We start from the raw sequence: 21390 nt of genomic DNA, 5'->3' as shown, positions 1-21390 counted from the left end.
TCCCGAAACAAGCTGCACCACAGACAGTTGAGACTCCAGAAGACACAAAAGGCCAAGGAAGCCACAGCAGACTCTGTAAGCCTCAAAAGAAGATGGTGGGATTAACCAGGAACCTAAAAAGGCAAACTGTAGTAGTAGAAATAAATAGATGACATCACAACTGCTCAGGCTCTTGAATGCAGGAAGACAAGAACACATTCACACGAAATGCAAGGAAAAAAATCCCCCTGAGACTAGTTAGGCAAGAGATGATTTTGACAGAGTAAGAAGAAAACTTGGGGCTATTGATTCGTTTTTCAGAATGCTTCCACACACGAGCTGAATGAAGGAAAGACAGCGAAAGAGAACAAATGGTGCAAAGACATGAATCAACTACAACCAGGCTTCAACAGAGTCAAGTGGAGAGATCGAGAATTAGGACAAAGCAAGAAAGCTCTGTAGAGGAAAAAAAAAAAGTGTAGTAAGAAAGACAGGGTGAAAAGAGAAAAGGGAAAAACAACAAAGAAATTAAAACTAAACTTTTTTTTTTCATCTCTGAAGTCTAATCAAAGTCTAAGGAAAGACTGCTGTACAGAAATAGGACATGCATTGCTGCACTAGTTTTTCTTAATCCCAGTTATATCACAATTGTGATTTTTAGAGATATAATGCTACTGCAAGTAACTATCACAAGGCCAGAAAAAATTTCTTATCCACCCATAGATTACAATTAAGTGCTGAAGCAGCTAGAGTGGGTACCTTCCCTTCTTCAGAAGCATCAGCCACCTATAGCCACCAGAGGGAGATTTCTAAGCATAACTGCATCAATATAACCTTCACAGGCTCAAGCCTGGCTCAAGATTAAGATTCTATTGTGCTAATTTGTAAAAACAAATTAAGAAAATCCATAACTAAAGGGCATACGATCCAAACAGATAAATTAAAGAAGATGAACTGAGCTTACTTCTCCCAAACTCACACAACAGGTTACCAGTAGAACTAGGAATAAGTCCTAGGGCAATGGAATGACATTTAGGGGATCTATCCACTAAAGCATGCTACCTAGTAGACTGAAAATCCTATTAATACTATGCCGTGACCAGGATTAGTTTTTTTCTACACAGCATGTAAGCGGTTCAATGTCTAACACCACCATAAGCCACACTTTCAACAAAACAACAATTTAAAAGAGAGAAAGCTGAGTTGATTTTCCTGTCAAGGTTTTGCATTTTGGTTTCTGGATGATCCCAGTTCTCCACAGTAGCGTATAGAAGCACAAATCCATCACCCAAGAAGAGCTTCAGGAGCAAGGGTTCAGATCACAGCAGAAAAAAAAAAGGAAAGCTAGATCCGTACCTACTGCTCTTTCAAGACCCTAAAACTACTATCGAAGTTATTCTTCACAATGAACTGAGTGACATAAGAGATCAGGAAGCTTTACCACCTACTATTAATTCCAGTGACAGTCGTCACAGTCCTGCCTCCAAACAAAATCTCAATGCCTGAGCACAAAGGTGTAGTGAAATATGAATGGCACTGCATAAGTGGCTATTACATCTTCCCTACAGATTGCTTATTCAAAATCCCCCTTGTCCGAGAAGAGGGATTCAGACTCAATACATACGAAAAGGGCTACAAAGGGCAATGAGAATATAGAGAATTAATCACAAGAGGAGATTAAAACTGTTCAGCTTGTGGCCTAGCAAAACCGAGTCTGACAGGAGATACTATGATTGTTATCTCTAAATATACATCAGTACAACAAATGCGAAGAAGGGAGAAGAGTTATTTCGACTCAAGGACAGTGCTGTCACACAAACAAGTGGGTATAAACTTGCTATGAATAAGTTTAGGTTGGAAATCAGATGACTCAGTAACAGCAAGCTCTGCAGAAAAGCTCTGTGACAGTCAACATGCAACTGTGGATTGCACTTCAGAAAAAGTGGTAATAGAAGGAAATCTCCAATGGCAAGTTTATCCACTAACACAACACTATATGAGGAGAAGGGGAAAACCGAAAGGATGCCAACGGAAGAAAAGATTCTGTTGTGCTAGAACCAAAGGCCTTGGGAATACAAAATATGAGCAGCCAATTCAAATAAAGAAAACCCTCTTGCAGATTCTCTAGCTTACCCTGTTAAACACCGGCAACATCATGTAAAGTTTTTCTTCTTGTTCTTTCTGGGTCATGTGCCGTGGAGGATGACAGAGCTCTGTGAAGAGGCGACGCAGATGCATCAAGCCCAGCGCGTTATCCTGGGGGCTACACTCCTCCTGCCGTGGCCGGCCCATGATCCTCTTCACCATATTCATCTTGACTGACTTCTGGAAGCTCCCTTGTATCCTGTTCAGAAAGGAAAATGAACTCACTGAGTACAACAGATTGAGGCATTATTCCATCAAAGCCTTTAAGTGTATAGCACCCTCTCTTACAAGAAGGACCACACTGCAGATAAGAGCATTAGCTAATTTTATATGCTAGGCATTGATTAGTACGTGCCTGGAGCATTTAAAGACAACAAGTTGAAACGGGAAAACATTTGATACACTTCAGCACAAACCACAACTGACTAGGCTTCAAACACCACAAAACCCTTTGGTACTTTTTATTAGGCGATTTTTATGATTCTTTGGTGCACGTTCACAGCATTTACAGCAGTGTTATCTACATTTCACAAAGTATTCTCAAAATAATTCTAGAATAAAATCTGTACCAGTTATGTACTTTAAAATTTAATTGAATAAGACCTTCAAACTCTCTCAAACATTGGCTTTATCACACAGAGGCACGCTTAAATTTTTTTGTTACTTTTCTATAGCAAATAGACAAGGCTATCCAATGGAGCTATTGTTTGTCTCACACCTCAGCTGTTGGGTTTGCAGAAGAACACCTCCGTCTTCTCCCTCCCAAAGCACAAGAAACTTGTTTTGGAATCACGGAATGGTTTGGATTGGAAGGGACCTTTAAAGATCATCTTTTCCAGCAGACATCAGGGTGCCTGAAGTCCCCTAGCAGAATCAGGGCCTGCAAGTGTGATGCTTCCTGTAGTTGAAGTCAGAATACTTCATCAACATCCTCCCCTTGATATGAGGTCTGTAGTAAACACCAGGCACGAAGTTTCCTTCAGTGGCTTCATCTCTTAAATTTTACCCATAAACTCTCAATCAATCTTTTGCCGTCTTTCAAAAAAAGCACTGTGCAATCAATCCATTTCTTAACGTAGAGGGCAACACCCCCACCTCTCCTTCCTTGCCCAGCCCTCTAAACAGTTTCTAGCTATCAACTGCAGTGCTCCAATCACGATTCATCCCACCAAGTTTCAGTGACGGCAGTCAGATTTCCAGCTCCTCCTGGTTGCTACCCATGCTGCGTGCATTGGTATAGAAGCATTTCAGTTCGTCAACTCTCTCACCTTTTCGGTGGAACCTTTTTGTAGGGTTGGAGTGCGTTCATCACTACTCTGGTAGGTTCACTCATCCACCCTGCTGCTTCTGAGCACACAAGTGTCCCAGCTTTGAACCCCATCGCCCAAGCTCATTAGTTTAAAGGGTGATTCACTACGTCAGTCAAACTGCCCCCAAAGATTCTCTTTCTTCTGGAAAAGGTGGATCAATCCCATCTCTCCCTAGTAATCTGCATTCATCAAAGAATGTCCCGTGATCACAGAAGCTAAAGCTGGTGACGACATCAGCCACAAATCCAGGTGTCAATCTGCATGTTGTGTCAAACTCTGCTGCACCACTGTCTCTGATTGAGAAGATGAAGTAGGAGATCATTTGGGCAGCTGTCCTCTTCACTCACACGCTCCAGGGCTCTGACGTCCTGATTGATCTTGCCCAGGTTCTCCTTCTACTGCATCATTGGTGCCCACGTGTTTTAAAACATCTCACAGATATGACACAGCATCTGTATTTAGCCCTGTACTAGTCTTCAAAACAACACGGGTCAAATCTTCTGAATGGGAGACTGAAGTTTATCAAGCAGGACCTTGCACAAGGGTTGAGAGGGTCAGAGCAGCTAAATCCCTCAACAGACGCAGACAATTGGACACTGCAGCAAAAGGGACTATTCTTATAACTACATTCAAGTAAGGGAAGGAGTAAAAGGGAAACAGAAACAGTTTCAGCTCCATAAACGAAGTTAAGGAGACCAACAATGAAATAACAGAATTGCAATGTCTACCTCTCGCTGCTTAAAGGCAAAGGTCAGTAACAGCTATAAAAATTGTTGAAGGGTAGAAAATGCCTCACAGCAAGAAACGTAAAGAACTTAATTATTTAAATTATCAAAAAGAGAGGTTACCATGAAAGGTCAATTATTAAAAGAAGTGATGATTCCAAAGGTGCTGTGATTAGAGCAATGGAGGGAAAAATATCTATTACTGAAGAATTCAAACCCAGCGATTAAGTCATGAGGAAGCACAGTAGTTGGGTGCTAAAGCCAGGAAAATAACCCCAGCTACAAACAAGGACTACACTTTTAAAAGTGAAGATAATTAACCACTAGCAAAAAGAATTAACAGAAGAAACATATTCTCTAACCTAAGAGCAAAATATGTTTCCAGAACACCTTCATAAACCAACATTTTACTAACACACAAGAAAAGTTAGAAACTGATGCTAACAAACATTTTGGTACAATGCAAAAAATCAATTTATAAAACAAGAACTTAACAAAAAAGCTAAGCTAATGTCCAAGCCAGCAACTGTCATCCTATGCTGGAAATTTGCATTGGCATTTCATATTTGAAGAAAAATGAGACAGAACTGGATGTCATCTTTTAATGTATTATTACACAGGTAACAGACTTCAAATTTGCATGATTCATGCATTTAAAAACAGAACAGCAAAGTTTCTGGAGGTGTTTCCTCCAGAAACCCACACCTTTTCCTGAACTCTTCAGTTTGGGAACTCTTCTCTCACATGTAAACTAACCAAAACGCAAAACAGAATACTGCATCTGAGCTCAATGAGACAAAACTTCACAGCCTAAGCAGCAAAGTCCGTATTTTCTTTTTCATAAAATCTTTTAAAGATAGTATTTTAAATTTCTCTTTATGATTCACAAGATGCTGAGAACTCTAAATCCAACACCCAGAATGCATGTCGCCATGGAATCCACCACGGCTGTAAGACTTCTGCTAGGGCAGCCAATTTTTCTCTTAAATCCCATTGCTTCATTCAGGCTAAGCACACACCTAGAACAAGAATTTGCACTGGTTCAGCCACATGGTTGTAGTTCTAGATCTGACAATTTTCTGATAGTCAGAGAAGTCCAAATAAATGCTACGCGCTATTTCCCCAGTAGCTGGAGCCTACTCGGATGGCTTCTCCAAAATGCGATCCGTTTACCTCCACTGGGACAGTTTTAACCCAAAGGAATCACAAATTCAGAGAACGATTAAAGTAGTTCTCACTCATCACACAGTCATGGCCCTTTCTGCCTATTCCCCAGTGCGATCCCATACTCAACCTCAACATAAGAGGTGGGGCAGAGAGGAGGGGAGATGTAACACAGTGTAAATAATATCCAAATAACTAATTTCTCTCTTTTTTTTTTCCTCCTACAAGTAACGCAAAAGACACTACAAAACTGATATATTCCATGTGTGTACTTAATTCAGTTGGAACTCCAATGTTCCCCCTGAAAAACTGCAACCCAAAAACCAATCACACCCAAATACCACAATGCTACAGAACTTCAGATTTCTGTCCCAAAGATGCCCCTGCAACGCTCAAGAAAAATATTCCTAGAAAACACTGCTTTGGGAGTGTCCCTTACTATGAAGCATTCACTTCCTTGGTGTTTCTCACAGATACAGAGTCCATGATGCACTGTACAAAGTGAAGATGGGAGTAGTAACACTGACCTTTACACATGGAGATCTTTGCAATATCTGCTGCTTTTCTTGGATGATGTTACCTGCCCTCTGGATCAGCCTTTTCTGGCTGTATTTGCTGCTTGTTCTCAGTTTTCAGCAGCTCATAAAGTCTCCCCTCAATTCCACTGCAAATCAACTTGAATGTACACATATATTAATTTCAAGCAGAGTAGATACTACTTGTAGAATTATTCCCCACAGTTGAGTCCTACTAGTTCCCACTGTTTCTGTCCTACTAGAGAAAAAAAAGCTAGCACGGACTCCATGCAACATCATCCAAAACATAATGCACATGAAATTTGAAAGAATTTCTGTGATTTACTTTTGTCAGTCCAAATACAGCGATATTTTTTCTTATTACCACAGCACAGATTATCTATGAAAATACAGGGAAGATAGCTGTGGACTTGGGAAGCTCCCGCATTAGGCCCAAATCTTAGACTTGTAAGAAGGATTATTCATGGTTTACAGCAGGCAAAAGCTTCCTCATTGTGAATCTCAGTACCAGAACTTACTTATCCTAAGAAAACACTGAGATGATTAAGGTAATCTAAAAGAAAAAAAAATAAAACTAAAATCCTCAGAGGAATGCTACATTAGAAATACTACACCAGAACATTACACATGTTCGCTGAGTGAAAGGACAGTGGTATGTTGCCACTATGTCCTATATAAATATTTTGATGGAGGTTTTCTTTGTTTAGGCTTAGGCCTGCACAAGGGAAAGCAGTACACCTAAAACCTTTTACTACAAACAGAAAAATATCTAAAAGAAAGGAACCTTCCTATTCTACTAAGTGAAAGCATCTGCACAGTCTTCACAGTCAGCTGTGACACCATACATGAATTCAGCGTTAAGGCCTGGCAGCCTCCATAATGCCAAAAATTAAAGGATTCCAGGATTTTCAGCAACAGTCAAGTCACCCTTTCACAACTGCTTGCTTATAGCACATGACAATCAAGCACCCTGCGCAGCAAAAGCCTACAGGAAAAGAACCTTAAGAGAAGCAAACTCACAGGTTGGGGAACACCTGTCTTGTAATTGGTTGTAGAGCTTGAATTTGGCCTGGCAAAAATTTGGCCTGTACATTACAGTACAATCTTAAATGGCATGCTCACTTTCTATAGTCCCCCGAAGGGCCTCCTGGCTCTCCGAGCAGACTGGCTCGACACAGCCCTTGCTTCACGAGCAGCTGCTCAGTATTTCGTTACTTCATCCCTCCAAGCGTGATGCTACCTACACTTTGGTTAGTGCAACCCAGACTGAAAGCCTGCTCCGCACACACAGCAACACATCTCTTCATGGGTTCTACTGTCCTGCTTATCACTGCCAGATCAGAATGCCTCACAGCTATTAAATCAACTTATTTTCATAAATCCACCCCACAGCACGGGCATGTTAATGGCCTCAATATACACACAGTAAACAGACACGCACCTTACATTAAAATTGGTGCTGTCTTATCTGGATATCTAGTTCAAGAAACTTTGGAGAGTAGCTATTCCTACACGGCATCTCGTAATGGTTGAATCTTTCTGCTTGCTTGCGTTGTTATCCCTTAGAGACCAGATGATGTCCTTCTCCCTGTCAGCTCGTGATCTCGAAGCTAGACACCCAGTACGCAAAGGATGAAATTAGAGAGCAACTCCAAAAACCTCATGAGGAGTTTTGTGGAAGAGGCAAGGACGGAAGCTGGTTCTCAGGAGAGGAGGCTCTCCCCTGCCTCATGTCCCCTCTTCTGGCACATACAGCCCAGTGCAGCCACAAGTTCTTTACTACACGGCCCTGATGGGTTACTTCCCCCAGCACGTCCAAGCAGGCACACTCCTCACAGGGAATCTCTGAGTTGGACGGTCCAGCTGTTGAGCACTTGCCATTTTTAAGCTGAGTAAGAAGTTAAAAGTTATTTTGAAAGAGCAAACTAAGCAAGCGGAAGGTCTATAATGCAGCCTCACAGTGACAGGCACGTGGTTTATCAAGAGCGTTGAAGCAGTTCAACCCACTGCACTCATCTTCTGCTACTTGGGCTAAAAAGGTGAATTAATGGCAGTTGCACATCATCATGCTCTGTATGGACCAAAACTAAAATAAGACACTCGATGAGTAGATTTCAAACATGCACAAAGACAACAACAATAAAACTGCTGCTCTTGTAAAACGCATTGCGGTTTTGTCCTAGTGGCAGAAGTAGAAAAGTTTCCATGTGAAGAGAAATGAAGCAAGCAGTAAAGGCACAGCATGAGCACCCTTACTTAAACAACCCCTTTGTTTTCTTCCACTGGCTGTCAGATGGCTGCATGTGAGCATAAGCAGAGATGACCCACTTGAGCAGCTCTGACATAAAACCATTCATCAGGTTCTTCACTTTTCTGTTAAATTTATATGGGAATTCTGCAAGATCAACCCATGCAATTCTCAAGAAGTTTCACTGGAGTTAGTGCAAGAGGTAACTGCTACCCTTTAAAATAATATTTTAAAGTGTTTTCTATTGTTAGTGGAAGCTGTTGGACAAGTGATTATAAATTACATGGCATAAAATACCAACAACTTACAAAGCCCAAAGACAAGACGCTGAGAAAAACATAACACACACATATAATCATTAACACAAGTTAGGGTATGATAATGTACGGGTAATTACTACTAGAGCTATCAAAACATTTGTGAAGAAAAAAAAAAAAGTAGACAGAAACTGCATGAGACACACTTATTTTCACAATAGCTAATATAGGTCCAAGCTGTGCATCTAGTTCCAAAAGGGTGTTATTTAAATAAGCAGCTAGGTAATTATCTGCTTTGTAATTACAGGCACAAGTGTTTCTCCAGGCACTCTACTGGTATTACATCAGCAGCTTAGCAGTGAAACAGGAATCAATTTCTTTCTTTGCAGATTATAATGGGACACCAGCACACACCTCCACCCCAATTATCTCAAGAAAATGAAACTTAAGATAAGTCTCGTAGCTACAATGAATCCCACAAGTCCATTACAATCAGTAAATTCCACGCCTGTTATTTCCCTCCACATTTCATCTGTTTTTTCTTTCCTGATTTTAAGATTCTCTATCCATGTAGTTAATACTAACATTCAAAAAAAGACGATCATACGCACTATTAAAAAGGAGCTTTTTTTTGGCCTTCAAAAGAAACAATACAGAGCTGTTACAGGCTAGATACACATCCATTTGTCCTTAGAACCGAACAGGAATAAATTCTCTTTGTAAGCAAAAACATCAGCGGGAGGGGAAGTGAGGAACACAACTACTTCCTCCCATTCCCCCACAGCACACTACCACCAAACAAAACCCCACTACTGACATACAAAGAAACTCCTGCACAAGGAAGCTGTGTTGCTGAAAAGGAAGCCATCAGCTGTCCCTGAGGGGCTGAACTAGCTTGGGCTCCTTTGGGGAATATCGCCTGGTCCCTGCGGGGCGGGAGCAAAGCCAGCATGCTGACTCAGTGATACAAGCGCCTGTTCCTGTACTAAGATTTCCTCTTGTTAAACAGCTAGTCATCCTGTTAAAACAGGAACTATTTCATTGAGAAATCCTCCCAACAGGAAAGCGCTATCAACCCCCACCGCAATTTTTGTATTGCAAAGTGTTGTCAATGAAGGAAGGTGTGCAGGCAAGGATTTGCAAGGTCGCACTATTATTTCAGGGTTGTGGGTTTTGTGGGTTATTTTTTCCTTTGTACTGAAATTTTTTAAAACTTACCTTTAGGAACCTTATGTTGTCACCTGTAAGCTTAGCTTTCCCTTTTCAGACAAATGTAGGTGCAGAGGCCAACCTAATGAAATACTGTTTTGTTTCTGCAGGTTGAAGAGATGCTTATAGAGGTCTCTCAGTTCAAAGGTAGTCTCCAAACTGGAGAATTCAATGCAGTTATTTTTTTGCTTTAATATCTCAAAAAAAAAAAAAAGGAAAAAGAGAAAGAAAAAAGGATTGCTATCCTAATTCAGGACATGTTTTTCCTATTCTCTGAACTCAGATCAGATGAGTATTTAAAATACAATTCCTTTGTTACTTGCAGCATCAGAAATGCTATTCTTACGCTCAATCTGACCTTAATGCCTTGACATCGCTACAAACAAAAATTTCTTAATACTTCAACAAATACAAAGAACTTAACTGGTTAGTGAGAAAGATACAGATATAAAACACAAACTATCGGTCTTCTTTCTAGGTCTGTTTCACACAAATTATTCATGATAATGACACATAATAGCAAGGGCTGATGGAGTAGATTTCCTATGGTTTGTACCCTCTTGAAGGTTAATGCTTCATATTCAGTGAAAAAGAAGGGTAACAATTAAATAACAGTGATACTTTTGACCTATGCTGCAGGGATTGAGGAAAGCTGTCTCACTAAAGAATAATGAGTGTATTTCTTATCTAGTATGAACTTAAATAAAATGAACTTCATTTACATCGAATTTTTGCACTTCATTTTGTTCAAGTAAGAAAATAAAGTACTGCTTTGTACTTCTGCATGTAGCCTATTTTTCCTGGATTACTAGTGCATAGCTTATGTCTAGAAGATAACCCTGTCATTGCATTTTCTAATTCTTTAATTAATAACCACAAAATCTTATTTTCCAAAATTACTCCCAGTACTTTAATAAAATATTTCCAAGTCTCAAACATTTCTCCTGCCACCTCGAAAACATAAAGCCCATAAAACAAACTATTAAATTCTACCACAGCTGAAAACAATAGGTAGTGCTGCTCCAAACCACAGTTCAAGTTGCATCAATTTTCTTTGCTTCTATTTCTGTAGACGAAAAGCACAGACAACTTTAAGATCTCAAGTGCAGACCCACCATCCATTATGCCCTTGCAACTGAAGAGCCTACGTCAAATATTTTTTAGTGCAATAGCACAGAACAACAGTTACCTAGCATGAAGGACTACCGATGCACATATGGAGGTAAAGGATGTGAATAAAATCAATGTTCACAGATATTTAGGGATCGTGCTCAAAACTCCTAGCTTTACCAAACAGGAAGGAGCTACAAAAGTCAGTGTTACAGAAAACAAAGAAGAGACAGTGCACAAGGAAGCAAGCATCTGTGCCGCTTTTTCCAACAGGAACAAAACTGTCCACATAGCATCTAAAACGTGATTTTTTGGCTGGATGCTGAAAAAATTGCTTCCTACATCTTTATTTAGCACACATTAGGATCCGTTACCAGTATGAAGACAATTCTCAGTACTGCTCTTCTTTAAGCATGCCTTTAACAAGACTTAGGGACTCCTATTTTTTTTCAGCTCAGTAATAAGCTGATAATCAAACTAAAGAATTGCAAATGCCCACAAAGCAAACTGCCAGATATAGGCTATTTATACTGACCACACGTGTTCATTTAAGGGTTCTGCCTTTGCGTTTTTTACTCTACATATTTTTCAACTAAAACGAAAGACGAGTTCTCATTTCATCTTGAACTACCACACCACCCCGAGAACCAAAAGGTAATTCGGCTTTGTAAGCACTCGAATAGATACATCCACCACTTCTTTTAAAAGCGGCTTTTGAAAAAGCTCAGCAAAACTTCATGAGTAATTTTCACATTTCAGAAGTCAAATAGCATGTAACAAATACTGCATGAACGTCCAACTAGGAAAGACTCATTTTTGAGATACCTGTAACAGTACAGACAGTCCTTCATCTCTTCACATAACACCACCAAGAAATACAGTCCATCCCTAAGGCTACCTGAAATCCACGTTTAACTGCTGGGTTCTACACAACTTCATCTGCGAATTTCAAATGCAAAGCCTTTAATCACCTCATCTGCATATAAACACGGATCTGATCTCCAAAAACCAGTTCGATTTGGTAGCCATGAAGGAACACTGAAATTCCACACCTCAAACTGTTCACTTCATGGCACCTCATTAGGTTGGGGGGTGGGGGCGGGGAAGGTAGTATTTATCCCAGAAGAAGGTTTTAAATCATTTGTGCAAGGTAAAATATATTGCCATTGTGGGGATGAGGACGAAACAAAACTCTTCATGTACAAAAGAAGCCTTTCTGCTTCAGGAAATGCTCCAGAAGAGGAAAAAAAAAAATAAAAAAATCCTACTGTGTTTCATTAACCCTAGTCATCGGTTACAGTAAAGATCAAAGCAGTGGCTCTAGATAGATATTATGTTAGAGGCACCTGTATTAGCACGTTCAGGTGGTTTGTTCATAGACATTCAGGCTCCGAGAAACTATTTGCTTGTGCTTGTGCAATCATACCACTATGGCATGTTTCCATTCCTTTGACCTGTTCCAATGTGGTCTCAAGCTCGCAATCCAGCCTCGACTGCACTAGTTCTGGGCGTACAACTCCTCCTCTCCTTCAAGGACCGCAAAAGACACTCTTTACCAGAGAACTGTGGTAATCGACGAGACAAAAAATGTGTGCAACGCAAAAATCCTGACAGGCAGAAGGAAAGTGCAAGTTGGCTGGAGCACAGACACAAAAGATAACAACAAAATAGGAGAAATTTCTCCACTGACACGTATTTTTGGAACACTCATTTATAGCAAAATTGTGCCTAGTGACTTAACAAGTTTCAGACCGAGAGAATGGAAGTTCTGGTTTTCAGTGTTCTCAGTGCATACATTATAAACACAGCAGATTACTTTTGGAAATTAAAATTTACCAGATTAGTGTTACCCTGGAACTTTTTAACTGGACACGCTTGCAGGTGTGGATGGGGATCATCAAAATTTGGGGACAACAAAAAAGCAAACTCAAATTATCCTGCAAACCTCAGTACTGCTATTAACACCTACAGCTGAAAAACAGATTGGAGGAGAGCAAGTACTGAAACATCATTCTGGTTTGGAACATACGCTGGAAGAATTGAAACATCTCAAACATTTGCACCTCAGCAAAATAATCTGAAACGGAGGAATCAATAGATTATTCAGAATCAGAACATTACAGCAAAACCTTATAAAACAACTTATCTATGCAGCATCAGGAAAAGTTTGCTGAATACTATGGAGAGAGCAAAGAACCGGTTAAAAAAAAACCCAACCAAAACAGAAGGCTATTCGCTTCCTCAATATTTTTGGAGAGCAAATTCTAATTAACGAGTTCTTCCTATGTTCCATGGTAAAATATCTTGAGCATCTTTGAATGCTGTTTTTCTTGGGTTTTTTTGTTTTCAAAAGGCCTGAATAAACTGATTTGCATTAATTGGACAAACAGAATGCCAGTTACAGCCCGTTGAGAATAGAGCAGAACTGAAATTTTACTTTGCCAACCTGAACTGCATGGCAATGATTAAACCATGCCATTCAGTTGAGGAAATGCTGCTAAGAAGCCCCTGAACAACAGAAAAAAGAAAAAAAAAATAGGGGGAGGGGTGCACAACAAACAAACAAAAAAGCAAAATGATCTGGGATCTGAAGAGATAAACGTGTGCTTGGCTGGTATGCAGACATCAACAAAGGCACAGGAAAAAAACCAAACCTGTTCCAGAAGGCGGCTCTTGCATTAGCAGTCACCAAGTGAAGTAAGAAAGCCTTCCTCGAAAAGTTATTCTACTAGAATCAACAATGAGCTGTTATTAGGAACGGGGAAGAATGCTTTGGTGTGTTTGCCTTTCCAGGTGTGTGGGGGGAATGGGGAAGGAAACCTGTGAGGTTGGAACAGGCTGTTACATCTAAGCAATAAGGCCATGCACTAAACGCAGTAGTCCCAAACAGCACATTCAGCAACGATAACAGTGAGTCTAAGCACATGCTTCGTATTTAGCTACAAGAGACAGTTTTTAAAAACAGGAGCGTGATATCACACAAAGTGGGTACCATTTTGTGGTGGTGGTGGTGGTTTTTTCTGCCCAACAGCAATCTAAAGCATAAACTTCCTCCAGCCATTTATGTACCCAAAAGAGGAACATTTTTTCTGCCTTTAGGAAATTTACATATGAAAGAGCAGTAAGTAGAAGCCCATTACCTGTAAAATTTGTCTCCATAAGCTGCCCTTGTTTCTAACAACCTGGATAAGAAAATCAACAAAAGCACATGCTTGGCTGATGTAATAAAATTCCTCTCTACCATATAGTCAGAAAGAGGGCAACAGGAACAGCAGCGTTATCAGCGTTAAAATCGGCATTAAACCCTCGGCACAAATGCTTGTTTATTTCTGAAGCAATAGGAAGTAAATAAGGGTGAATGCTCACAACCTCTTTTAAGTTGCATGTTCATGGTATTCCTAAATAGAAAACAAAACAAAAACAGCCCAAGACCTTATAATTAGCAATTCAGACCAGAGAAGTACGGAAAAGCAGGAGAAAAACTTGCATACACATGACTACTGTCTTTTAGGCCATAACGGATCTCTTCTGACATTATTCCACTGTGTGCTTGCACCCAACAGAAGCTGCTGAACTTGATGACCACCACCACATCCCCAGGCAAAGGTCCCTCTGTAAACACCATGGGGAAGCTGGACACTGTGGACAATGGCATTTAATGGACAACTCCTGAACTGACTTTTCTTAGATGGGGTTCGCCTACATTGAAATTAAGACAGTCCAAAGACACCCACTGAGCTCCACTGGAACCAAGTGCTGCATACCATACAGCATAGAATCACAGAATCATCTAGGTTGGAAGAGACCTGTAAGATCATCGAGTCTAACCGTAAACCTAACATTTGCCAAGTCCACCACTAAACCATGTTCCCAAGTGCCACATCTACATGTCTTTTAAATACCTCCAAGGATGGTGACTCAATCACTGCCCGGGGCAGCCCGTTCCAGTTCTTAACAACCCTTTCAGTTGAAGATTCAGAAGAAATTTTTCTTAATATCCGATCTAAACCTCCCCTGGAGCAACTCAAGGCCATTTCCTCTTGTCCTATCATCCTCTACTTGTGAGAGGAGACAGGCCCCCACCTCGCTACAACCTCCTTTCAGGTAGTTTGTAGAGAGCAATAAGGTCTCCCCTTCAGCCTTCTTTTCGCCAGGCTAACAACCCCAGTTCCCTCAGCCGCCCCTCATAAAATTTGTGCTCTAGACCATTCACCAGCTTCATTGCTCCAGCAGACGCATTGCCACTGGGAAGAACAGTAAAGATTCCTATGTTTCATGTAACTAAGTAAGTCTTGTAACAATGGGGGGAAAGCACTGTCTTTTCTCCTCACCTTCCCTCTCTTCTGCTGCTCCTCCTCCCCCACCCCCTCCCTGTTAGGCGGCAGAAGATCCTCTCCGGATGATTGTCACAAATTGCAGATAAAAGCAACTTGACCCTTCCCAGTCTCGTCTTCTCGTCTTCAGCCTTCAAACGTCACATTGCACGCTGAGGACTGCGGGCAGAGCTAGAATTCACCTTGGGCTCCCAGCCCTGGCTTTGGAAACAGCCTCCCCACATTGCACATGGAGACACTTCTCAGGAGCCTCACACAGAGTGAAGAGTAAAGACGAAAGCGCTGACTGAATCTTTCCTTACAGAAAACAGCTGTGGCTCCCCACTAACACGCAAGAGACACTGCTGCTCCCAGGTGACTGGGCAGAGTCTGTCAAGAGGGCTACCAGGCTTGCAGAGGAAGACTGGGACAGAAACAAGGCAGGATACAGCCCTTCTCATTTCCCAGCAGAGCCACAAGATTTCTGGCCCCCAGCGGTGAATATGTCAGATAAAGGATTAAACAGAAAAGAGACAGAAAAAAAGACAGGCAGAGAGACAGAACAAACAAAAAACCACCCCACACCAAACAAACCCCCAATCAAAAAGACCCCCACAAACCTAACAAAGCAGACTAAACCTGCAGACTTTTAAAGCACTACCAATTACCCAATGAATGCATTCTTCCAGTTCTCCCCAGTTCTTCAACCAAGTATTTAGCTCTGCTGGAAATTTTTTTCTGGTGTTCACTAGCACACTTATTAAATGACCAGAGTGGCTGTAGATATTCTTGGACGTTAAAGTTGGTGTGTCTCATACAGGGACAAAGCTGCAACATTTTCAAAAACCCATGCTTATTTAGCCTACTTTTTATTGCCAGTAATAGGGTTGTGGGTGTATTATCTACCATAACTACTTTCAAAAGTACTTTTGTTTTCCTCTGCATTAGCCATGTTCTACTCCTGCTTGGCAATAATGCCAAAATGAAAGTTATATTTCACAGTGAAGAAATGCTTTCTCAACAGAATTTTAACCACCACATTGCAAGATTAAATAGGACTGCTAGAAATCCCCCCAAAAAGTGAGCTGCTCTTCGTCAAAGAGAAAAAAAATGAAGCTTTTAGCACTCAGAGACAGGCAAATTACTATTTTAATATGATGGGTTCTTCTCCGACTTTCTTTTCCAAGAACATTGTCTAATATAAGTCGATAACAAGCTTGCTTCACAGCACTTGAGAACAAGCTGTATTTTGTAAGCTACGTACATGACCAACTAAAATCAGTTATTTTCTTTTCTTTAGGTGGAATGACAAATGTAATCTATCTATTTTTCACTTGTTTTTGTAGAGCCAACATCCTAAACGCAAACAGTTATGCATAGTTACATTACTTATATTATTCAAAATGTGACTATATTTTGACTGAATCTCAGCTTGTCATTTGGTTCAGTTTCTAACAGCAAGCACAACTCCAGAAGAGTCTGACAACAAGAAGTACAACTAATCATGCAATTAAACATTAGTCTAGGGGTGGGAAAAGTATTATGCAAAGAAATAAAAGTAGTTTGTGTTCATTTAGGTCTCATCCTACCTCGAATTCTTGAAGTTCAGTGCAAGCATCTTAGTTTTCAAATCCTCTCCTTGTAAAATATTACTAATAGGAGACGGCAAGTTCCTCTGACTACAAGCCCCTGCCAGCCCATCATTAGTAAACATCCTCCTGGCAGTCAGGCGGACCTCCCGAGCTTTGCGCCGCCATCTGTACCAGTGCCCAGGCTGGTTTGATTGTGGAGTGCAGCTGGTCCCTCCCGGCAAGCACGGGGAAGCAGGAAGGAGAGGAACAGCAAAGCTGAAGGAAAAGGATTCCTCCTTCTGCCTTACCATGCCCAGGCCACAGTAACTGATACAGCTGCTTTACAAAAATAAATCAAAATCACACACGCAGCAGAACGAGATGAAAAACTGTATGCTCGAGTAAAAAGACATCTGGTCTGCAACATAGTCACTGCAAGTAAGAATGATGTATCACAGCTTACAAATAAATTTGTAAGACAATATTTTCTGTGAGATAAGAAAAGCAGGAAAAAGTAGATTTGTTTAAATATCAGTTACAATAGAACTAATTACTCTAGAAAAATAAAAGGAGTACAAGAGACTTTTCTTACCAGAATCTAGATCAGATGCAACGTGGGTTTTCTTAACTTTACATTTTCTGCCTTTTTCGTTTTTTCTTTTTTAACAGTTTACTATTCTCACTTGCAATGCTATTTTCATGCACAGCACCATACAATATAGAACAGCTGGTTCAGGATCAACACTGCCAGGTATCTTGTTTTAATAACAACAACTATTCAGAAGTGGTAGAAATTCATTATCAATAACTATGGTTACTCACTTGTTATGTCTTGCCACTATACTAGCCCCTTTCTCCAGTAATAACCAAAGCTACAGAAAGCAAATTAGGATTGAAGCTACAGCTCTCTGAAAAAAAAATTCTCCCAGTGCCACAGAAGGATGCTGAAATGACTACAGTGGTCTCTGCTTTTTAACTTAATTTTATCCCAGAAAGAGCCTGAACATCCACATAGTGAAAGTACAACTACTGAAGCAGAGTTTATTCCCATTCTCCCCTTGGATTCATCTACAGACACACACACAATACACACACTAAGGAAATATCCTTCCTTGCTGAAGGAAAACACATCATCAACAACAAGCAGAAAAAAAAAGACAGTAATTGTATATCATATGCACTATGTCATTTACAGCTACAGAAATTACTTACTAGTTATTTATTATCTGCAGTGCATCTGTGAAAGCGTATGGACTCACCCGGACATCCTGCAGAATGCTTGGCCATTTCTGAACGCAAAGAACACTGGGACAGAACTTGCTCTCCCGAAGTGAAGACATGATTTTTTTAACTGTATCCCTTTTCTCTAGTTTTGTGTCCCTTTTAAGCTTTGACAGTAAGCAGTGCAAGAATAGGAATAACTATTCTTGTTTATTTTTAATACAAACACGATGCAATAAACAGATTGCCAAATAAAAACGCATTAGAAAAATCAGGTAAATAGATGTTCAATGCTAGGATTTAATTCCAACAATAGTACCCCAGCAAAGGCTCCTTCTCTTAAACATTCATATATTCCTTTCTTTAATTTGATTTTACTTTTCTGTCAGAATTTGCAGATGTTCCCTCAAATACGCACTCCAGATTGCTCAATCTGGGACCAACGACTGAGAGAAAGAGGAAGGTGTTTGGGCTTTTTACATCAACTTGTTTGATAATAGCTGCTATTTGAATAAAGAAAGGATGCTCTAGAAGCTGAGTAATTTACACACACCTCATAGGGGTAGCTTCAGGTACTTGAAGTAAAGGGATTTATCCAAGCACTGTTATTTTCATAAAATGCATATGTTCAGACACACATTCCCACAACCCGTCTGGGTAACAACAGCCTTCAGCACAATAGCGTATCCTGCATGAAAATCCTGCTGAAAAGCAACTGCACAGTCACAGTACCAGCTTCACTCTTGTTAACCAACTTCAAGAGATGGCATCATTCAAAAGAGCGACCAGTTCAACTCTGACAAATTGCACAGAAGCAAGAAAGCCAACTTACTAGGAAAGGATGCACTTGGGTGTACAGGTGCCTTTCACAGTAGCTGTATATTCCCTATTAGAGGAAGTATTTGTGCAAGGCTTCCATGTTAGAGGACTAAATAGAAGTTGTAGTAAGATACCCATCTCTAACACAGGGATAAGTTTCATCACTGTGAACTATGGAGCAAAGCAAAGAGTAGTAGCCTCTTCCTAGCACTTCTCTCATGCAAGTATTACAGGCGTGACTTTTTTGTCTTCCCTTTTTTTTTCCTTTTTTTTTTTTCTGAAAAAAAAGGTGACCTTTTAGCAACACTGAAGAGTAAACAGTACTTCTAACAAACTCTCACTGCAATACAGCCAGATGGCAGCCCACTTCTCTGCTGTTATTTCCTCACTTTTAAAAATTGCTGCAGATCAGTTTTGTCTTCCAGCACTTTGTACAGTTACTCCTGCACCTACGGGAACATGCCTTTGAGGTTTCTCCCAGGTAGCTTTTTGAAGTTATAATCAAACAAGAGAAAGCTCTAAAACTAGGATTACTATGGCTCCAGTTTGTTTCAATTTGTGGGACCTAGAATCTTTCCCTAAGGACTGCCTAAGGCTTGCTCTTCACAGGCTATCACTTACCAGTAGTAGCTCTTCCAATACCAATACATCTATTTGGGACATTAGATGGGGCACGAAACATTCACAGCATTCTTTCTATTCCAGTTACACCAGTGGTGCACCAGGTCTTTGCTGCTGAATTGTATCTATTATCAAGTTAATCTGTAGTTTTGCTAGAAAAGCATTTGCTAGGATACCAAAGAGTGAGAGCCATGGTTTAAGAAACCAGGAAAACAGCAATAGGGATTACAGAACCAGAGAGCAGCATCTCCACAGAATTAACCTCAATAGAGATTCTCCCTTGCTATGTTTCATGTCCATAAGAGACCATGGAAACCTGACAAAGGAAGTTTCAGGCATTAATCTATTGCTAGCAAAAAATATTGACCCAGTGTGAAATATTTGGTGCTTACCTCTAAGGGAGCCAGCAAATTAATCTTTCACGATAACCTGACAACTATGAGAACTGCATTGTGTATGCAAAAGTACAGCACGCAAACATCCCTTTCTACCACAGCGAGCTTAAAATAAAGCAGTATGACAGACTTCTCTAACACCATCCCAGATGACAATTATTTCCACATTTCATATCTTAGTCTACAAAAGCTCTTAAAAAAAATATGGTCACTCCTCCCTACTCATACATTTTCTCTCTGTGGCAGTCTAAAGGAACTACTACAAATAAACAAACATTAGGGCAAAGCCCTGCAAGGAAAAAGGTTTGAGCTGTCGAGAGAAGCACTGACAACTCTTCCAGCAACCTTGCAAAAAGGATACAGAAGTTATTTTTCCCTCACGTACACCTTCAACAATCCAAACAACAACCCACATCATGAATAGCTCAAGCACTGCTTCTTCCCGCTCCCCACCCCCTCCATCCTTCCCAAAGCTCAAGCAGCCACTCGGACAGCAGTGTATGTTTTGGACTGTGCACACAGAAATGCAAAAAGAGAAGAGGGGCTGCAGGAGCAGCCCGCTTCCAGAGTCCAGACAAGCTGCCTAACTGGATCTGTTGCTATGCCATCGGGTAAAACGCAGGGAGGCGGCACTGCTAGAAGCCTACAAGAGCAGCTGCCTGCTCCACAGTGCCCAACCTTCTGCTTCCCGCCAGCACAAGAGGAAAGTCCTGCAACTTTCCAAGAGTGCTTCCACATCTGTAACTCAGTGGTGTCCCAAGACCTCAAATCCAGATACATCATTTTTTAGGCTAACGACCACTTCCATTCACGCACTAGTTCTACGTTTCAGTGCTGTAATTTTACTAAAGGATAGAAAAGTACTACAAACAAAAGAGAGTTTTGGAAGAGACTATCCAACTCAGTAAACTCAATATACTCAGGTTATATACCCTGACTGAGTTACCGTGGTATAACAAATAAACATTGTGTGAGGGAGGTCAAATGAACACATGCAAACCCTTATCTTACTCCCATTATAAAGTCAAACACCTTAATATAGACCCTTTGTGGTGCCTACCCCACAAGTTTGGTCTACTCCCAAACTGACATCATCTGCACTTTTTCTAAGTAGACTCTCCCAACATCCCTGCAAGTGTTCCCCCATCCCTGGAAGTGTTCAAGGCCAGGCCAGGCTGGATGGGACTTTGAGCAACCTGGTCTAGGGGGAGGTGTCCCTGCCCATGGCAGGGGGTTGCAACCGAATTGTTAACGTCCCTTCTAACACGAACCATTCTATGATTCTGTGATTCTACTCCATCGTCTAAATCACGGATGCCACTACTGACAAATCCAGGCATGGCAAGCTAGCAAGGAAGCCTACTTCAAATGCCTTCCCAGGTGATCCCAAACCCCTGTTAACTGCTCCACTGAACCATTTTTAATAAATTTTGCTCCTGCAGTAAAGTGACTTAAGGAAGATCCAATTTTAAAAACTCCAAAACACTACATGTATTACATCTAAAAGAACATCCTTCAAAATCTTATACACGTCTTCAAGTTGTATCACTTCTATCCCTTCCCTCCCTTATGCAGTAATCCAATTCATTTGTCAAGGAAGCAAACTAATCAGCTTGATATAATTTTCTCCTTGACAAATTCATGTTGGTTGTCTGTCTTCCCTTATCGCATTATCTTCTATGTGCTTATAAACTGCATCACAACTTTTACTATTACCCATGTAGCTGCACGTAAGTCATGCCACAGATGGAAAGAAACTCAACATGG

General features: G+C 40.7%; 1 protein-coding gene across 5 annotated transcripts in view; it reads right to left on the bottom strand.

Annotated features, from left to right (window-relative positions):
* Window positions 1-21390, bottom strand: part of WDFY3 (WD repeat and FYVE domain containing 3) — a 178282-nt gene that overhangs the window by 118996 nt on the left and 37896 nt on the right. For 4 of the 5 annotated variants that reach the window (XM_063337329.1, XM_063337331.1, XM_063337330.1 and 1 more), the window contains exons 1-2: window positions 16586-16602; window positions 2113-2323 (exon numbers count right to left, since the gene is read on the bottom strand). In XM_063337329.1, the coding sequence (XP_063193399.1) occupies window positions 2113-2292 (180 nt within the window). In that variant the 5' untranslated portion in view covers window positions 2293-2323; window positions 16586-16602. Of the gene's footprint in view, window positions 1-2112; window positions 2324-16585; window positions 16603-21390 lie in introns of those variants that run through there. The other variant, XM_063337332.1, reaches the window with a different exon arrangement.

This window comes from Chroicocephalus ridibundus, chromosome 5 (genome assembly GCF_963924245.1).
Source record: "Chroicocephalus ridibundus chromosome 5, bChrRid1.1, whole genome shotgun sequence".
In the NCBI taxonomy this organism is placed as follows: domain Eukaryota; kingdom Metazoa; phylum Chordata; class Aves; order Charadriiformes; family Laridae; genus Chroicocephalus; species Chroicocephalus ridibundus.
Note: the sequence above shows the minus strand (reverse complement) of the source record. Positions and strands in the feature narration are given on the sequence as shown.